The sequence below is a fragment of the Lagenorhynchus albirostris genome, chromosome 7 (genome assembly GCF_949774975.1).
Source record: "Lagenorhynchus albirostris chromosome 7, mLagAlb1.1, whole genome shotgun sequence".
In the NCBI taxonomy this organism is placed as follows: Eukaryota; Metazoa; Chordata; class Mammalia; order Artiodactyla; family Delphinidae; genus Lagenorhynchus; species Lagenorhynchus albirostris.
In genome coordinates this window covers 43,327,041-43,347,279 of record NC_083101.1, presented here as the reverse complement: position 1 = coordinate 43,347,279, position 20,239 = coordinate 43,327,041, and the positions used below count along the sequence as shown (strand labels likewise).

Below are 20,239 nucleotides of genomic sequence, written 5' to 3'. Positions count from 1 at the left end.
TTCTCTTATTTTCTCAATATTTCCACCCAAGAAAGTTAACTGGGTCATCAGGCAAATAAAAGCCATGACACATACAACTGTGGAGTTGCAAAGGGCCATTGAAAATGTAAGGAATCCTCTTTCCCATTGCTCTGACATCACACAGAACTTCCAGCTGATTCCTTCCAGTGACAAGTAACCCATTCAAATTTGGGACTGCTGGATAAGCAGTTCTACTGATAAATATGTGGGCCATATTTTATCTAGCTGATCTCAGCCTTCAGCTACAGTTGAAACCGACTGGAAGGAAACAAAGTAAATTGACTTAGATGCATAGTTAGACGGCTTTGCTTTCCTAGCTGACTTACTTAAATTTAACAGGAAATGAAAATCAGATATCAAAGGAACAAATGGCAGACACCAACGTGTATCTGTATTAACCGAGTACCTACTATGTCCCCAGCACTGTGTCAGGAAATCAAAGGGAGATAGAAGCCAACAATACCATCTTTACCCCCAATTAACTTAAAATATTGTCTAACCATGATTAAATATTTGAAACAATTTCAAAATTAATGGAAGATATAGTATATATTTAAGTCCTAAGTTGGTCAATTTTGCAAGTGGTAATAGAAAATGGATAATTTCTACAAGTCATCATGAAGTAGCTAGGTCTTGACCATGCTTTGAAGGACAAGTAAGATTCAGAAAGTCATAGGAACTAAGAAAATTTCTTTGAGAATATGTCTAGATTTAAAGGGCTATTAGACAGCTGTTCCAAAACACACAAAATAAGACAGGGGGAATTCTGTCATTATTTTTAAATGGGAATGGGAAAGGAATATTGAAATATAATCAAATATAGATAGAGACTGTGAAAATGCCACTGTATCACAGGATGATCTATGGAGAAAACCAAACTCTGCCCTTAACTTGGGGATTTTTCCAACTAAAAGATTAAATAAATAGTGTACATTTTCTCTCTCAAAGAAGATATACAATGTTATTAAGGAGTTCCTTCTGCATTTCTCAGTTATCTTTAATATCCTTGTTATGTACAAGTGAAAAGCTCTCATTCAGCTGATTAGAGTTTAATCTGTGTATCCTTCTTTATATGTATAAATGTCCTTCTCCCTCCTCCCAGAAGATCATATAGCTCTTCCAGAGATATACTTAGCCGCCTGATTAATTACTGGCCCTCTATGTAAATTACTGTCAAAATTAAGATGATCTTTTTATCACTTATTCAGCTTGATAAACATTTACAGTTTAACATATCTGACAGAGCCATTTGTATACTCCTATAATATAAATGAAGGTACATTAAAGCTACAGTAAATCTATAATAATAATAATAGCCTTAAAATAATTTGCTAACTACAGACAGTTCCCTAAGCAATTACAAGATGCTCTATGTTGATTTAGAAAGGAATTCCAAACAAGGCATTTAAAACCTAATAAGATGCCATTAAATGAAGGGAGACGGGAGGGGGGAAAGAGAAAGAAAACCCTAAGGCCTGAACTGGTAGAAATGATTCTCAAAGCCACTGACCCTTGCAAGATCCATGTCTTCCTTGGATTTCTAGACACAAAGCAGATTTGTAATTGAAGGTGATGATCTCATTACTACATCCCAAATTGCATGTATTTCTTGTATTGAGTCACATCATCATCTAATTATATGGAGCATTTATCAATTCGAAAGTCCATAGAAACAGTTGAGTTCCTATATGCAATGAGAATATGGTCTGTAAACTATATCACCATCAAGCGTGAGTATCTTTAGCGACAACACTCTGCCTCTTGGTACTCATATGGATGTACAAGCCGAACTACAAAATCAAAACACCTAGGAACAATTTTACAAAGAAATCACAGAAAAAGCCACCTGGTTTGCTCTTGGGTTTTCCGAGGCATGGATACCCGATGCGTGCCTGCTATGCCCTAGAAATATACACAGTGATACAGTCACCATTACCACCAGAAAAATAAAAAGAATAGCAACATACAGTTCTAAAATCTAAAAGACAAAATGCCTAGACAGCAATTTTTATCTCCATAAACTTGACTTGAGAGTTCAGTGCCTCAATTAAAGGTGGATCGCTTGATCAAGGCAACGTAACAGTAAAAAATACTCAGAGTTCTGCACGGCATAAACGTGCCTCTGTAAAATATAATTCCCATTAGTTAGGTTAATTAAGATTAACCTGCAAGTCACTGAAAAGCCCCAAAGTAAACAAAAGACAATTTACCGAGGAAACATACAAAGTCAAGAGCTGCATTCCCTTTGAATCATTCATTTAACAGATTGGAAGGAGGGTCTTATTAATACTTGATTTGTCACCATTGATTCTCAAAATGACCATGGATCCAAAGAGCTTACAAAAGCCAAAGGACAGCTTGGTTTCTTAGAACAGATCTATGGACAATGCAGGGTAGTGCACAGAAAAAGGAAGTGAATCTAATGACATGTATAATCATTGTTATTAAACAGGATATACATACACATACATGTATACATATGTGATTATGTTTTAGGTTTTGTTTTACTGAGATGAATGAAGTGGCACTCATCTTGTTTGGCATTTTTCATTGGTTTAGCATAGTGTTTTCACCCAAAATAATAACCCGCATTCCTAGTCAAATATATCACAAAGAAGCAAATATATCACAGCAAAAGACTAACATTAACTTATGCAATAGACAGAATCGTATTCCATTTTCTCAGAATGCAATTGTGTGAAATCTGTCATTGCTGAAAAAGCTTTCCCACCCTTACCTCCAGGGTCATGTTCACGCTACTAATGGCCACTTTTATTTCTCCATCTGAAAGTTCCTTCAGATTCTTCAGCATTGTCTGTTCAATACTTAAACCTGTGGATGAGAGAAAAAAACAGTATGTTATACTTGGGGAACTTTTTTGGTAATATCAAGGGATTATCTAAAGAAGTCGCCCTGTTAATTTCAGTATTTCCCCTCTCATATTTCTTTTAACCATAATAAACACACATATTTAGGCAAAAATCACATTACTGACAATGTTTGCATCAGTTAGGATCCCAGCAGGAAACAGCATTCACCCTTCAGGATGCAAAAGAAGATTCTTTAATGGCAGGACTCTTAGAGAGATGTGGGCGGGACTGAGAAAACTAATAAAAGATAGTGAGGCATTCGGAGACTAGCAGAGGTTCAAAGGAGGGAAACAGGGATCTGGAACAGTAGAAGAGGGGCTGCCAGAAACTTAGCACCAAACAGGAAGGGAGCAGGGAAGAAATATTACAGCCTCTTCTTCCTTTGACTCCCACGCCCCATATGTTTCTAACTCTTCCCATGGACCAAATCCAACCAGAAACCAGTAATCTTCAGGGGAGCCCAGAAGATCAAATACTCAGAGGTCAGACTCTGGAAGCCCATAGCAGATAAAAGCAGAGAAGGGAAGGGGAGGAGGTAAAAAGAAAACTACCATAACCAAGCAAATAACCAAATAATACCTAAGAAGGCCACGATTTGCTTTCAGGATGCATTAAGGTGAGTCTCCATGTTTTCAACTGTAATTTTACTCAAAATGCACTTTATAAATATGACCCATAAAACTATCATAATTAAGTTGGTCACCCTTGTAATAGGCTCTGGCAATAGGAGATAAAGGATTACTTAAATGATGGGAGGAATAATCCAGAAGGGATAAATTATCCAGAACTGCATAGTTTTTAGTCAGCTGACCCATGTGCTTCAATAAAATTTATCACAGAAAATCAGGAAAGGCTCTGGCTTAACAATGAATTCTCACCCTAGGTTATTGTATCAGATTAGGCCTAAACTCTTGAGAAGAAGACTTACAGTAAAGGCCAGTAAAGCACGTATCTCCTACCCAGATGCATATTAAGACAGCAGAGTCAACGACTTGCCCTTCCAACTTAGAACACTGTCAATCACAGCAGTATGGGGAAACAGATAGGTACTAAATATTTTTCTTCGACTTGAAGATTGGAAGGCTTCAATCTATCATACTACAGCGTAAAATGCTTTATAGAATATACAGTGACATTAAAAGTTTGGTCTAGTTTTGAAAATGAATGACAAAATGCATACCATCATGCAGCTATACATCCACGTACATCTTGTGCACATGCACAAGAGCATATGTAACAGAAGGTGTGGCAGGTGCGTCAGTGTCCCGTCCACATTTCCTCAGACTTTCCCAATGCAGGGCCCTCAACCACTAGCACCTGCATCTCTTTTCCTGAGGGCTTTCTCTGGCTGCCAGAGCCCACCCTGGGGGAATTAACAGTTCCTGGGACTAAGTACCCCTCAACATTCCAGTGGTATGCTCATAACAAAACCTGAGTTGTAGTGTTCATTTCTGTGTTGTCAATCCTTCTACCATGACTGATTTCAACCTGCCAACCCAACATCAACCCACTCACAAAATTCCTGAAAATTTAACAATCAGCTCTTGGAGCTCTGATAAACAAGTTGCAACATGCCACTGCACCCCTCGGGTAGGAAAACTCGGCGGTGCAATTTTACACTCTTTTGCAGAGTTCCCTAGCGGGATGAAGGCCTGGTTTCCCACAAAGCTAACTTGCTTGTTAAAGCGCTCCATGCCCTATCAGTGTTTTCCGGGATCACCTCCCAAATAAATTGCTTTGCCTAAGGCTCTGCCCCGAGGGATCCCGAACTAAGGGAGAAAGCTATGTACCTTAAAGATACACTGTCTGGGTTTAAATCCTGGCCTGGCCACTTCCTAGCTGTGTGTGTGATGATGGGAAAGCAAAGATGCCTTTCTGTGCTTCAGTGTTCCCATCTGGAAATCAGGCATAATAAATAATTCCACCTGACAGGGTTGTCGCGAGGACTCTAATTCATGCAAAGTTATACCATCAGAACCTTGGACATATTAGGCACTTAATGAACTACATCTATTATTATTATTATTAAACAATTGATCCAGGAAATCCACTCTCTTGACAAAGCCTAGACTTACAGAACACTTTTATCTGCTTAAGAGTCTTATTTTTTTCTAAAATTAATTGATTGATGAAATCTCATCGTGCTTGACATTGCTCCTGCCACATTCTCAAAATAGAACCCTCTCAGCACAGAGATTTCATGTGATGATGCATCTGGGGTGCCCATTAGATGCATGGATTAACCACACATCCAGACACGAAGGTTTCAGAGGAAAGCCTGCAGTACAGACTGTCTTCTTCCAGATGAGTTAACCTGGTATGCCTGAAAATTTTCCACAACCTCCAGCAAAAGGGAAGAACGTGAAGCCACACTCAAATTCACCTCCTGGGGCCCAGTAACCCTCCACATCACAAAGCATCCCTCCTCAGCAGCTGAGACAGAGCTGGGGGACAGAGTCACTCACCCTGAGCACTGAATTGGGTCTCCTGCAGGACGCTGATAATGTCATCTCTTGGAGGTAAGCGAGGAAATTTTTCTTCCAGGATAGAAAGAATTTCCTCCTGCTTCTCTGAGATCTTCTTGGGTTCCATGGCCATCCACTTGAAAAGGATGCTACCTGAAAGGCATGAATCAAGTCGCCTTCAAACTTTCCAGTCAAGCCAGGATGGGGCCCAGAAAAATAAATGTCTTCTGGTCTCTCAATCTGTGTTTCTACTTCCAGATTCCAGATTCTTGCCTGGGGCCTCATTGTGTAACATTCAAGAGACAGTTTTTAGAAAACGCTTCAGATACTGTCTGTCCTGCCTCATTGTTCTCTGAGTATTAATCCCAGCAACTGAACTGACTACGGCACACTTTATGGCAGAGTTATACACAAAGGAACAAAATCTGTCTCTTTCCCCCACCCCACACAGATACACAAAAGTGATAAACATTGGTTTTAAATGATTTCAGAATGGAAGTTAATGATAAACTATTTAAGGATATTAAATATGATTTAATATTTCCCTTTAATAATCTCTTTAAGAGACCACAGAGAAGATTGTTTCCACTCATCATGTTTCTGATTTCACATAAGAACTTCCTCCTTTTAAAAATTAAATGAAGGGAGATCAGCTCAGTGCTTTGTGACCACCTAGAGGGGTGGGATAGGGAGGGTGGGAGGGAGACGCAAGAGGGAGGAGATATGGGGATATATGTATATGTATAGCTGATTCACTTTGTTATAAAGTAGAAACTAACACACCATTGTAAAGCAATTATACTGCAATAAAGATGTTAAAAAAAAATTAAATGATTTCATAGCCTCAATGTCAGCACCAAAGGAATCTGATAAGGTAGTGAACCTCAAATCCACTCCCAATCTTCCAGGTACCACACACAGTTTTGAAGTTATTTACTAATATCTAATTATAAGGATTCATAAACTGGCTCTAAATCACGGGTTTCAATTACAAAGTGATTTGATAATACGAGTGACTGACCTCTCACAAACTCCTGGAATTTCTATGCATAATCTCACCTTGAAAGGGAGGAGTTACCACCTGTCACATCTCCTTCCCCTGCATCCTGAGGCCAGACTAACACAGAGTCGTGGGGGAAATGGAAGTTTCGCTTAATGATGAAGGATTAAACTCTCTAAAAATCCTCAAACTTATTGATTAATCAGGGTGTCACCATCTCTCTAGTTTTCAGTGTGGCCTAAATGATAATATAGGGGGAAGGAAAATAAAGTGGTAAGAATGTAAAAGGAGCAATGAAGTAATGAGTGAGGGAAAACTATGGTACATAATCTTGCCATCTACCTGGAGATCTATAGAACCTAGAGAATAGATACACGTTCACCATTAAAAATCCTGAAAAATCCCAAGCAAGTCATCTGGCTGCTCTGTTCCTATTTGCCTATTTTAAAAACAGAAATAATACTGCTTTCCCAGCTTATAAGGTTATATACTAAAAATCAATAAATGTAAACATCATAATGAAAAATAAATACTGCCAAACACATTTAAAGCATCTCATTCATTCATTCCTTTAGCAAAGAACTACTGAACACCTATTATAAGCCAGGCACTGTGCTAGATGCTAATGATTCATAACTGGACTAGAGCTAGCCTTGCCCCTTGAAGCTTATAGTAGTTAAGGAGATACAAAGAAGTCAACACATAAATTTTCAATGTAAGGGGGATAAGAAATATTGCTGAGGAAATACACAGTACTCTGAATCTAGGCAAGAATTCAGGAGTCAGAAAAGGTTTCCTAGAGAATGAGTTAATAAGCTAAGCTGAGATTTGAATGATAACTAGGAACTTAAGGCAAAGGCAAGGTAAAAGGAACATCATGACCCAGGTAGATCATATGCAAAGGCACTGAGGTGGGAGAGGATTTGGCCAGTTCAAGAAATGGAAAGAAATTAATTAGAACTAGAGAATACAGTCTTAAAGAAAAATTTTTGAAAAATCAGGTTGGAGAGGTAAACAGGGCTCAGGTCCTGAAGGGCCTTTCAAGCTATCTTAAAATTTGTCTTTCATATTCTAAGGGAAATGGAGAGTCACTAGAATTTTAAGCAGGGAGAGGTAACATGCTCAAATTTATGTTTTATAAGACTTACTCTGGCTACCATGAGGAAATGAATTAGACAAGGCACACTGGGAGAATCAGAAGGCTGTTTTAGATGAGAACTAAAGAAGGAGCAGTCAGTACGAAGGGAATTGAACAGATTCAAGGCAAATTATCATTTAAAGATGGGGCGGGGAGTAGCCAACTGGATTCTGAATATACCCTTTGGTCTGACAATTTCTGACATAAAACCTGAAATATAAGGATGATTTTTACTCTCTTTGTTAAGGCAATGGTGAATCTAAATTTCAAAAAAGATCTTCATACGCTTGCCAGATTACTTGTTCCAAGAAAAAGGAGAAAATCTACATAAATTTTTTGGGAAAAATCTGTGAAGGCATCAGAGAGTTACCCAGGTGACTATCTTAGAAGCTACAATCCTGGAGAGAAAGTAAGTGCAAAGAGGTAAACCCAGCATTTGATGTTGCTTTTCCCCTCTGAGTGTTTGCTAATTCATATTGTAGCCAATCACATGAGAAGATTAGCAGATCTAACAGCAGTTTCACAGGAGGAGGGAGACAAAAATTGGAGCTTAGAGCTCTCCACAGAGGAATCTTAAATATCCCAAGATTTGAGATGAGATCCCTGGAGAGAATGTCCCCACATCCTGGCATAAAGATTGTAAGGCAGAAGACCTAAATAGACATTTCTCCAAAGAAGATATACAGACTGCCAACAAACACATGAAAGAATGCTCAACATCATTAATCATTAGAGAAATGAAAATCAAAACTACAATGAGATATCATCTCACACCAGTCAGAATGGCCATCATTAAAAAATCTAGAAACATGGGCTTCCCTGGTGGCGCAGTGGTTGAGAGTCCGCCTGCCGATGCAGGGGACATGGGTTCGTGCCCCAGTCCGGGAAGATCCCACATGCCGCGGAGTGGCTGGACCCGTGAGCCATGGCCGCTGAGCCTGCGCGTCCGGAGCCTGTGCTCGGCAAAGGGAGAGGCCACAACAGTGAGAGGCCCGTGTACCACAAAAAAAAAAAAAAAAAAAAAAAACTAGAAACAATAAATGCTGGAGAGGGTGTGGAGAAAAGGGAACACTCTTGCACTGCTGGTGGGAATGCGAATTGGTACAGCCACTATGGAGAACAGTATGGAGGTTCCTTAAAAAACTACAAATAGAACTACCATATGACCCAGCAATCCTACTACTGGGCATACACCCTGAGAAAACCATAATTCAAAAAGAGTCATGTACCAAAATGTTCATTGCAGCTCTATTTACAATAGTCCAGAGATGGAAACAACCTAAGTGTCCATCATCGGATGAATGGATAAAGAAGATGTGGCACATATATACAATGGAATATTACTCAGCCATAAAAAGAAACGAAATTGAGCTATTTGTAATGAGGTGGATAGACCCAGAGTCTGTCATACAGAGTGAAGTAAGTCAGAAAGAGAAAGACAAATACCGTATGCTAACACATATATATGGAATTTAAGAAAAAAACAAATGTCATGAAGAACCTAGCGGTAAGACAGGAATAAAGACACAGACCTACTAGAGAATGGACTTGAGGATATGGGGAGGGGGAAGGGTAAGCTGTGACAAAGCGAGAGAGACACATGGACATATATACACTACCAAACGTAAGGTAGATAGCTAGTGGGAAGCAGCCGCATAGCACAGGGAGATCAGCTCGGTGCTTTGTGACCGCCTGGAGGGGTGGCATAGGGAGGGTGGGAGGGAGGGAGACTCAAGAGGGAAGAGATATGGGAACATATGTATATGTATAACTGATTCACTTTGTTATAAAGCAGAAACTAACACACCATTGTAAAGCAATTATACTCCAATAAAGATGCAAAAAAAAAAAAGATTGGAAAAATACAGTCTGCAGGGCAAATATGACCTACTGCCTGTTTTTATAAATAAAGTTTTATTGGAACACAACCACACCCATTAATTTACATATTTTTCATTGATTTTTTTTTGGTAATGACAGGGTTGCATAGTTGCAGCAGAGACCACAGACCTGCAAAGTCTAAAATATTTACTATCTAATCTGACACAGAAAAAGTTTGCTGAATCCTGCCTGTAAGAAAAGGGTGAAGCAAAAATAGACCAGTCTTCCTGAAGCCTGAAATCCTGATTTGAATCAGCTCAAACACAGAATACATTAAGTTTATCTGACAGTCTTCTAACTGCCTTTGAGGTGCAAAAGTAAATCCTCTCCATAGCAAAGGAATTTCATCATCTATAGCATCATCTCTACATTTTGCATATACATATTCAGCATTCAGTAAAAAATTACCAAGCATAAAGGAAATATAAACAAATGAATAGAAACTCCAGAGGAAAAAACTCGTGAGAAAAGAATGGAAACAGAATCGGGGGAATAAAAAAATTAGCTGGAGAATTATAGAAGAGAATTAGAATCTATAAATAAAATGTTCAAAAGAAATTTTAAGGCTATACATTTAATAACTGAACAAAAATATCTGTAAACAACAGATTATAGCAAGGAAAAAGTTAGCAAATTGAAAAATATCTTAGAAGAAACTATCCTCACTGACACATGGAGAGAAAAATGGATAAAAATATAGAGATGAGCATAAGAAACATAGGTGACATAGAAAAAAGGTCTAAGATATATGTAATAGGAATTCCCCTTGGAAAGGAGAGAGAAAAATGGGCTGAGACAATATTTGAAAAACAGTGGTCAATCATTTTTCAAAATTAATGAAAGATACTACTCTAATACTCAAGATAAATTATGAACCCAAATAAGAATAAATACAAAGAAAAACACCTCTAGGCACATGACAGTGAAACAGCTAAAAATTACAGAGGGAAAAAGTTTTAAATCAGAGAAAAAGAAATATATTACTGTCAAAGGAACTACAATAAAACTGAGAGCTAATTTCATCTAAAATGATGAAAATCAGAAGACATTGGAATTACAGCTTCAAAGTGCTGATATAAAATAATTGCTGATGTTGAATTCTATACTGAAATATAAGAAAAAAATGAAGGCAAAATAAAGACATTTTCAGAAATATAAACTGGAAGAATTTGTCACAAGAAGAACCCACACTAACAAAACAGTAAAGGCAGAGGGAAATTATTATAGATGGAAGCAAAGAATGCAGGAAGGAAAGAACACTGGAGAATATAAATATGTGGGTAAGAATAAATCAATATTCACTGTATAAAACATTTATAATATGGAGTTTAAAATATATGTGTAATTAAAATACATTTCAAAAAAATAAAGAAAATCTTAGTAAAAAAATAAAATAAAATAAAATACATTTCAATAGTAACAAATCGCAGAATGAACTAAGTAGAGATAAATTGCTCTAAGGTTCTTGGATGATCAGACAAGTGGCAAAAATATCGATTTACAAGAGATTTTAATGGTATTTTGTAATCTTTATTATAATGCTAAAATAATTTTCTAAAAAAGAATTCATAACTAGTAAGCTAATGGAAGGAAATGTAATAGTAAAAGTTCTTATTTAGTGTAATAGCAGTAAAGAAATGAGAGGAGAAGGGGAAAATGTGAGATAAATAGAAAACAAATAGCAAAATGACAAATTAAACCCAAATGTTAGAGCAATTATATTAATGTAAAGAGACAATTAGTGTTCAGTGGGTATAGAGTTTCAGTGTTGCAAGACAAAAAAGTTCTAGAGATCTGTCGCACAATAATGTGAATATACTTAACACTACTGAACCGTACACTTAAAAATGTTTAAGATGGTAAATCTAACGTTATGTGTTTTTTACCAACAACAAACAAGTAAACAAAGTACTTCCATTAAAAGACAAAAATTATGAACCTGAATTTTAAAAACTACAATAGCAATATACTGTTTACAAGAGCACACCTTAGATATAATGATATTGAAAAACAAAGTAAAAGAATAGAAAAAGATGTAACATTGATATAATATACTATTATTAGATAAAGTAGACTCTGACAAGAAGAATTACTTGAAATTAAGACAAATATGTATTTATTATTAAACATTCAACCATCAGGTAGATACAACAATCTTAAATTTATATGAGCTAATAACATTACCTAATAGCTTCTAAATACGTAAAACAAAAAATTGGCAAAACTGGATGAAGAATGAGATAAAAACACAGTCTCAGTGGGAAATTTTGCACACACATCTCTCAGCAACTCTAAGAACCAGCAGGAAAAAAAATCTGTAAATATGTAGAATATTTGAGCAACATGAGTAACAAAGTTGACCTAATTAACATAAATTGAACATTGTTATCAACAATGGCAGACTATACTTTCTTTTCTAATACAAATGAGACATTAACCAAAATTAACTACCTGTTGAGACAAAAAAATCAAGCCTTAACAAATGTCAAAGGATTACAATCACATAGTTATATTCTGTGGCCATCATGAAAATAGTCTAAAAATCAGTAATAAAACAAAACTAGAAAATTTCCAAATGTTTGAAAAATAAACAATGCACTTCTAAATAACTCATGGTAAAAGAAGAAATTACAACATAAATTACAATATATTTTAATTGAATGATAATGAAAATATGACATTTAGATTTGTAAGATGCAACTAAAGCTATGCTCTGAGGAAGTTTTATATCCTCAAAAGCATAAGATGTTAAAAAAAAACTGACAAATTCAATTTAAAAAATGTATAAGGAAGGATATAATAAAGGTAAGAGCAAAACTTAAAGACACAGGAAAGAAACACGTATACAGAAAATAAAACAACAAATTGATACTTTGAAAAGACTAACAGTTTTTTAAAAACTGTTCAAGAAAAAAAGAGAGAGAAGAATGATAGAAGGTATAATTTTCCAGTATTAGGAATGAAACGTGACATACTACAGATTCTAATGACATTAAAAGAGAAGTACAACGTTAATAGATTTTAAATTTTAGAGGAAATGGACATTTCTGGAAAAACTCAACTTGCCAAAACTGGCAGGAAAAGAAATTTAAAATCTGGATGGTTTTGTATTTATTTTAAAATGAATCCATAGTTTAATAGCCATAGTTCCACACATTTAAAAAATACTAATTTTACACAAATTCTTCTGAAGATTAGAAAGAGAAAACACTTCCCAACTTATTTTCTGAATCCAGCATAATCTTCATACCAACACTCAACAGAAACATTACAAGAAAGAAGTAGAGGCAGGTCTCTCTCATAAACGTAGTTGCAAAAAAGTTTTTTAAAGCTAGTCCCAAATCAAATTAGCAATATATAATAGGATATTGTATTGTCACCAAATAGGGATTTCCTAGGAATTAAAGGACAAATTAACATTCCAAAGTTAATTAATATAATTCACCACACTAATAGAAGAGAAAAATCAAATGACCACTTCAGTAGATGTCAAGTAATGAAACTACTTGATAAAATCCAAGATTTAATCATATAAAATCTCAGCCAAGTGGAAATAGAAGACAATTTCCTTAATTTGATGAAGGGCATTTGTAAAAACCAAATAAGGAAAGCAAACATTATATTTAACTGTGAAATATTGAAAGACTTCCACCTCAAATCAGGAATGAGACAAAGATGCCTGCTATTTCTATTTCTATTTAACACTTCAATGTGAATCCTAGCCCAGAGAAATAACACGGGTAAAAGAAGCAAAAGTATAAAGAAAGAAAAGGAAGAAATAAAAACTGACTTCTTCATAGATGGTATGTGTATGAACTTACAAATGAAAATACAAATGAATTATTCATCAATACAAATGAATTAATTAACTAGTAATACAAATATTAATACAAATAAACTTAAAATAGTAAATAAATTTTGCAAGGTTGATGATATAAGGTCAATAATACAACCCTTGTATTTCTATAAACAATTAGAAAATCAAATTTAAATTAAAAGACTGTATTAGCATCAAAATATAAATATTTAGGGATAAATTTCACAAAAATGTGCCTGGCTTACAGTCAAATCAAGAATCCAATTTCTTCAATTTGGGGATCTTAATTTTAAAATACATAAAAAGGCAGTATTCAGAAATTAATATAACAGATATTGCACTAAACAGAATCCTACACAATAATTCAATGAAAAGAAACTTCTGACATTATAATTAGGTTTACCTTGACAATTAAAAAGGAGAAGATGTTCTGATGTAAGTAGGAAAACGATAACTCAAAACATGGCCACCATACTCTGAGTTGTTTTTACTGCAGAAGAAAGGCTATGGCCCAACTTTATCCAAGAGACTCATCTATAGCAAATTTTTCTACTTCACTTTAGAGATCCATTTAGCGACATACTTAGTTAAATATCAGTATCAGGATGTGGAGCAGCCAAAGGCACCTCTTCGCAAAATCAAACCTATTTTTGGCATAAGAGTTGACTTAACATCCAGCAAATTCAGCAGAACTAAAAAGTACTTAAATCCATATACATGTACCCAAATGCGTCCTAGGTATTCACAGGCCATGGGGGATTTAACGACAAGCAACAGAGAAAGCAATGATAATAAAACAGTAACAGGGGCTTCCCTGGTGGTGCAGTGGTTGAGAGTCCACCTGACGATGCAGGGGACACGGGTTCGTGCCCCGGTCAAGAAGATCCCACATGCCGTGGAGCGGCTGGGCCCGTGAGCCATGGCCGCTGAGCCTGCGCGTCCGGAGTCTGTACTCCGCAATGGGAGAGGCCACAACAGTGAGAGTCCCGCGTACCGATAAAGAAAAAAAATAGTAACAAACATTTCATTCCATTAGAAAAAAAATCAACCACATATTCTTTGTTCAAAAGAATGGAGAAGTGAAGGACCTCTTGCCAAAAGCAACTGCAGTGCATTAATATCAAACATGATCTAATGAAGCCAGAAGTTGTTTGGGGAAAACATTCACCACAGTCAAGGCATATTCTGCATGATAAATTCTTAGTAGAAAAGAAGGGACTTTAAACCTCTTTCCTGTTTCACCTGGGATCATTTTGGTTTTCATACTGAAACAAAAAAAATTAAAGGATGAATAATAGAGAGAGGGAGGGAGGGGGAAGGGAGAAGGAGAAAAAAATAGAAAATGCAACTTAGCTTATATTTCTGCCTGAACAGTGATAAAACGGGAGCATATTATTCAAATGCTTAGTAATTTTTTTTTTAATAGTAATCTTTTTTTTAAATTTTTTAAATTTATTTTTGGCTGCGTTGGGTCTTCGTTTCTGTGCGAGGGTTTTGTCTAGTTGCGGCGAGCGCGAGCCACTCTTCATCGCGGTGCGCTGGCCTCTTCACTATCACGGCCTCTCTTGTTGCGGAGCACAGGCTCCAGACGCGCAGGCTCAGTAGCTGTGGCTCACGGGCCTAGTTGCTCCGCGGCATGTAGGATCTTCCCAGAGCAGGGCTTGAACCCGTGTACCCTGCATTAGCAGGCAGATTCTCAACCACTGTGCCACCAGGGAAGCCCCGCTTAGTAATCTTATAAATTTAAAATGTCTGAATTTAAGAATAAAATTTATCTTTATATGGCAAAAGAAATAATTAACACTCTAAGGTTGAGGAAATGTTCTGGTTTTATATCTTGCAGAAAAAATAATTTCTTTCCCCTTCCCCCAACACAGGCCATCCCTCTTCCTAAGCAAAACAGCCGCTTAATTCCTTTTGGACTTTGTAACCATTTTGGGAGATGGATGATTCACTCTTTGGGCAAGAGAGAAAAAAAAAAAAGAAAAAAAAACTGGCTCTGTTCCTTTCCTATTTTACCTCCTTAAAAGGATCTTTTTGAAGCTGTTAATCTAGGCTACGAAAATAGCAAGCAACAATTCTTTATTAAAGTTCAAATGGAATGACCACCAGAAGGAGAGAGTTGTTTCTTTAAAACCTAGGGCATAGTTTTTCTGCGTCCTAAGCTAAGAACAAGCTGTTATCTGTTTCACTATTCAAGTTGTGGCTCTGTCAAGGCTTTATACACATAAACATGAAAGGCCAGGTGAAGTGTGGTTTTGATGGAAACCTGCCTGGTAATCAGTGGCTGCAGTCTCATCATTGCCAGCTGGTTCTGTGAAGCACACACACACATATGTGGGCACAAACCCCCAATGCAATGATTCAGCAATTTAACGGACCTTAAATTTGGCAATTACCCTCTAGTAAACATTTCTGCAGGAAATAAAAGAATACAGGTTGAGGAGTCTGGCAGGTCTATAATTGTTTGCTTTTGGTACAAACCCAGGGCATAACCAAACACCAAGTTTAGGCCACCATGACTGTATAATGTGACTTTTAGATAGAACAGGTTGCAGCTTATTTGAAAATGATAACAGTAAAATCTTAGAAGCAGGTAGTAGGAGGGAGAAAGTAGAAAGAGGAGGAGGAGATGAAAAGAAAAGTCAGAAGAAAAGAAAAAAAGCAAAGAAACAGGAACCACAACAGCAAAAACAGAGATAGGAAGGGGATGAAAAGACACATTTCCAAAAATCAGGGTTACTTATGATCTCATCTGAATGAGCACATTCTTTTCTTAGACAAATAATTTCTTACACAAATAATTAGAAAGTAATCTCCATAAGTAAATCTATGCCTTTTCAGATGAAAGCGATGCTAATGATCTGTATCCTGAAATCTCTAAGTTTGAGGTATGTCCTACTGAAAGACAACAGCAAGACCTAGCTATTGTAAGAAGTATTAATTCAAGAAAACACAAATTATGTCAACGTTGTTAAATCCCCCACAGAGCCTGAACACATATTAGCCATGGCTGGGTCACCTGTTGACATTTATCCATAACTCTCCTGCCAAGGTCCATATGATAGCATGACAGGGGAGATTATTAGATAAACACAGCAGGTTATTTCTACACTGGCAACTTGATACCTACTTCTAATCAGTATACAAATGATCTTTTAGCAGCATCCATAATAATCAGGTTCTATCTCCATATCTGAATATAATATTATCGCATAATGCAAACATTTTGATATACAGCTACAGCAGTGAGTGTAAGACTACAAAAGATTCCAATATGACTGATTTTAAGTGTTACTATCCTGTATTTAGAGAAAAACATCAGCATGTATAGAAAAGAGATTTGGAACAGGAAATACGTTTACTAGACAAGATGAAGCTGATTAAAACCATCCCCATACGCTAACTGAGGAGCAGAAAGTGTGTGATGCACTCTGCCCAGTTCCTGTATAAATGCTATTACATATGTAAAAGTTGGAGGATACCTATGACTATTAGGTGTCTTTTCAAGAAGACTGACATAAGGAAAAAACCTTTAGACTTAGATGTTCTTTTAATAAGGAACTGGTATATGTGTTTGTTTTAGTAATAATATGAATTTTACAATTAATTATATTTCTATTTTTTCATTGACTCCAGAAAGCTATTATTCAAACTTTCAAACAGAACACCACTTTTACTCCTCCAAATTTATTTATTTGTATGTTTCCTGACTCTGACCCTTTTTTCTGTTTTGTTATATTTACATGCATTTTTGTAAACCACTTCAAATATTCTATGGAAGAAGAAAGGACACAAAAAATAAAATAAATAAATAATAGATGAATAGATGATAGATAACTGACCTACGCAAATAGATACTACATTTAATATATATTAGAGATCTAATAACAATGAGAGTGTATACTATATGAGTCCATCTACATAATATACAAAACAGACAAAAACCAATCTCTAGTGTTATGGGGGACACATAGCGGTGGTAAAATTTAAAGAAAAGCAGGAAAGTGTGCGCCATAAAAATCAGAATATTGGTTACCCTTACTTAGTTAGAGAGGGAGTGAGTGGCGATGGGGAGGGGCACAAAGCGGTCATCTTGTTCTACTTCTTAACCTGGTTAATTGTTAAAAGGGTGTCCCTTTTGTGATATTTCACTGAACTGTATATTTATATTTTTATATTTATGTTTTGTATTCTTTTCTGTGCATGTATTATACTCCATGAAAGGGTTAAACTTATATATATAAAGTGGACAACCAAAAGATGAAAATAAAAACAAACGTTTGCAAAATACGAAAACAAGGATTTCTAAAAGCTAAAAAAGTGGGGGGGTTATCATTGGAAGAAACAATGTTCAAATTCTGGACATTAAGAATATTGTAGGGGTGGGCTGGAATCAAATGGAAATCACAGTATCATAGTACCAATTAAATCAATATAGTCATAGAAACAGAAACTATATAAACAATCTTGCAAAATTCATTTTATGACAGGATTTATTGAGGGTCTATTATATGACAGGCACTGTTCCAGGCACCAAAGATAAGAACAGTGGAACAGTAGGCTCAATCTTTTGCACATTAAGGAACACACAGAAAATTAATTTTTTTTTCAGCCTACCAGGCTAGGAGGCATACTTAGGGTCCTCTCCAAGGACTGAAGGGATCAATATCTTGGCCCACTTGAAATCCACTTACAGCACACCAGTGTGCCTCAGCATGATGGATTTTAGGATATGATCATGAGAATGAAAGGCAAAGAACAACCAAATTGATTAAGTACTTAGTTTGGAGTATATGCAGATTTTTTTTGGCACAAAGTTTATAATAATATATCTTCCATAGAGGTCCAATTATGCTGTTTTTAAAGATTCTTTCAATTCTTGACTGTAAATATTTAACCCTCATGACATCTGGAAACAGACATTTTTCAAAATTCTTTATGGCAGAGGTGTGTGTAGAAATTTGCATTCCTTCAAGACCTAGAAGAATGCATAATACATGTTCTAGACATGTGTGTCAAATTAATGATCATTTTGAGCACCCCAAAATACAAAATAACATAGCTATTTCCAGAGAAAACTCTTTAGAAAGAATTATGTTATGAAAATAATGAATCCTAAATTTATTTACAGGCACATAAAAAAAGTTCCCTTTAAAACTTCCCTGTAGGTTTGGTGTTAATACATGATTGGAAAACTATAAAATCTAAGTTTTTTTTTTGTTTTTTTTTTTTTTGCGGTACGCGGGCCTCTCACTGTTGTGGCCTCCCCCTTTGCGGAGCACAGGCTCCGGACGCGCAGGCTCAGCGGCCATGGCTCACGGGCCCAGCCGCTCCGCGGCATGTGGGATCTTCCCAGACCGGGGCACGAACCTGTGTCCCCTGCATCAGCAGACGGACTCTCAACCACCGCGCCACCAGGGAAGCCCTAAAATCTAAGTTTGAGCTTAGTGAACATAGCAAAATTCGACTTGGTTCCTTTCTTATATTTATTAAAGATTCAAGAGGTTTTAAAAATTGGCCCATTGCCCTTCTCACTCTGAACATTTCAGTTACCTTTTTAAAGTCAAACTCCTCGGATCATAATCCTTCCGTTCCCTTTTGGCCAAACTGTTCAGTGATGTTTCACCTCCCTTCCACGTAATGTATACATGCATATGCACATGCACACACTTTGGTCAAAGGTCCCCAGAGCCCTCTTTCCACTATAATAAGACACCCATGTCTACTGCCTCCCAGGCTTCAGTGACTCTGGCTTCCTCATGACAGCGTTTGTATTGGCAGTCTTCACAGGTAGAGGCACTCTATCCGTTCAAATTCCAATTTCCAAGCAACAAGGAAGTGATGTCCCTATCCTGCCAGCTTTCCAGTGCCATCTCAAGCCCAAAGTTATGAAAAATATCTGATGATAAGAAAAACCAAGGTCCTTTACCATAGTTCTAATTCTTGGTAGCTTTGAAAACTAAAACTAAGGTAACTAACAAGAGGGTCTGCATCCCTTCTAATTCCCTAAATCTGAATATCATCATTGTTATCATCATCGTCAACAACAAAATCATATCTTTGTTCCAATGTACTGCAGTTTGATATTATTTTATTACTTATAGAAAATCATGATGAACTATTCCTTGACTACATTTCTTTCCTACTAAACAACACTTGTATGTTTTTTGAACAATAAACCAAACTTCTTAGTTTGCAAAATGTTTAAACAGCATATTCTCTAGTGTTTGCCTGCACCACATATTTGCACTGCCAAACAACTTCCTTCTTGGCCGAGATCCCCGATCGCCTTTATTTCCCTTCTGCTCTGTCATAAATAAATGATTGCGCTGACTTAGTTTACTTGAAGGCACAGTTTCCCAGAGAGCAGTTTTACAGATGTCCAGAGCCAGAAAAGTATTTAAAACAGGTTGACTGGGGCCGTTGGTTCTAAGACATTTGTCGGAACTATAAAAGTCTAGGACCTTTTTCTCTCCAAATTCTGGTAGTAGTAGAGGAAGCAAAGGAAAAAGGCCTCAAAAGAGTTGTCACGTATTCTTGGGCTTCTCTTTCCTTTTTTAATTCTTTCAGCCTGTTAATCACTGCTTTTCACTTTCCTATGTCAAATACTTCTGAGAAAAGTCTTTGTCTACCATGTTCAAGACGGACTGCTGGAAGGAGAAAAAAAGCTTTATACAAAACCCCAAACTGCCCTACACAAGATAATATGGAATTTTTGTGGTTAATTTTGTGGCACCAAAGTCAACTGACAATTTCCAGCTTGGAAACCACTTTTTAGAAGAGATGGGCTCCACTGAGGAAGACGAAAGAGAGACGAGGATAATTGACGATGGTGTGCTTAAAGCAGGCTGGTGAAGGTGGAAAACACCACAGGATGGGGGGAGAAGGAGGTGGCAATCTGACCATAAAAGCCCTGCACAATATCACCAAAACGAAGGTGCGTAACTTTGCCATCCAAGCAGTATTATATAAACGAGGCACGTATAAGTACCAGCAGATATTTCCACGTAGGGGTGTGGAATTCTGGCCCATATCCACTCTGTT

General features: G+C 36.7%; 1 protein-coding gene across 1 annotated transcript in view; it reads right to left on the bottom strand.

Annotated features, from left to right (window-relative positions):
• Positions 1-20,239, bottom strand: part of PRUNE2 (prune homolog 2 with BCH domain) — a 269,696-nt gene that overhangs the window by 192,477 nt on the left and 56,980 nt on the right. The window contains exons 5-6 of the mRNA XM_060154956.1: positions 5,357-5,509; positions 2,759-2,853 (exon numbers count right to left, since the gene is read on the bottom strand). Coding sequence (XP_060010939.1) covers positions 2,759-2,853; positions 5,357-5,509 — 248 coding nt within the window. The remainder of the gene's footprint in view (positions 1-2,758; positions 2,854-5,356; positions 5,510-20,239) is intronic.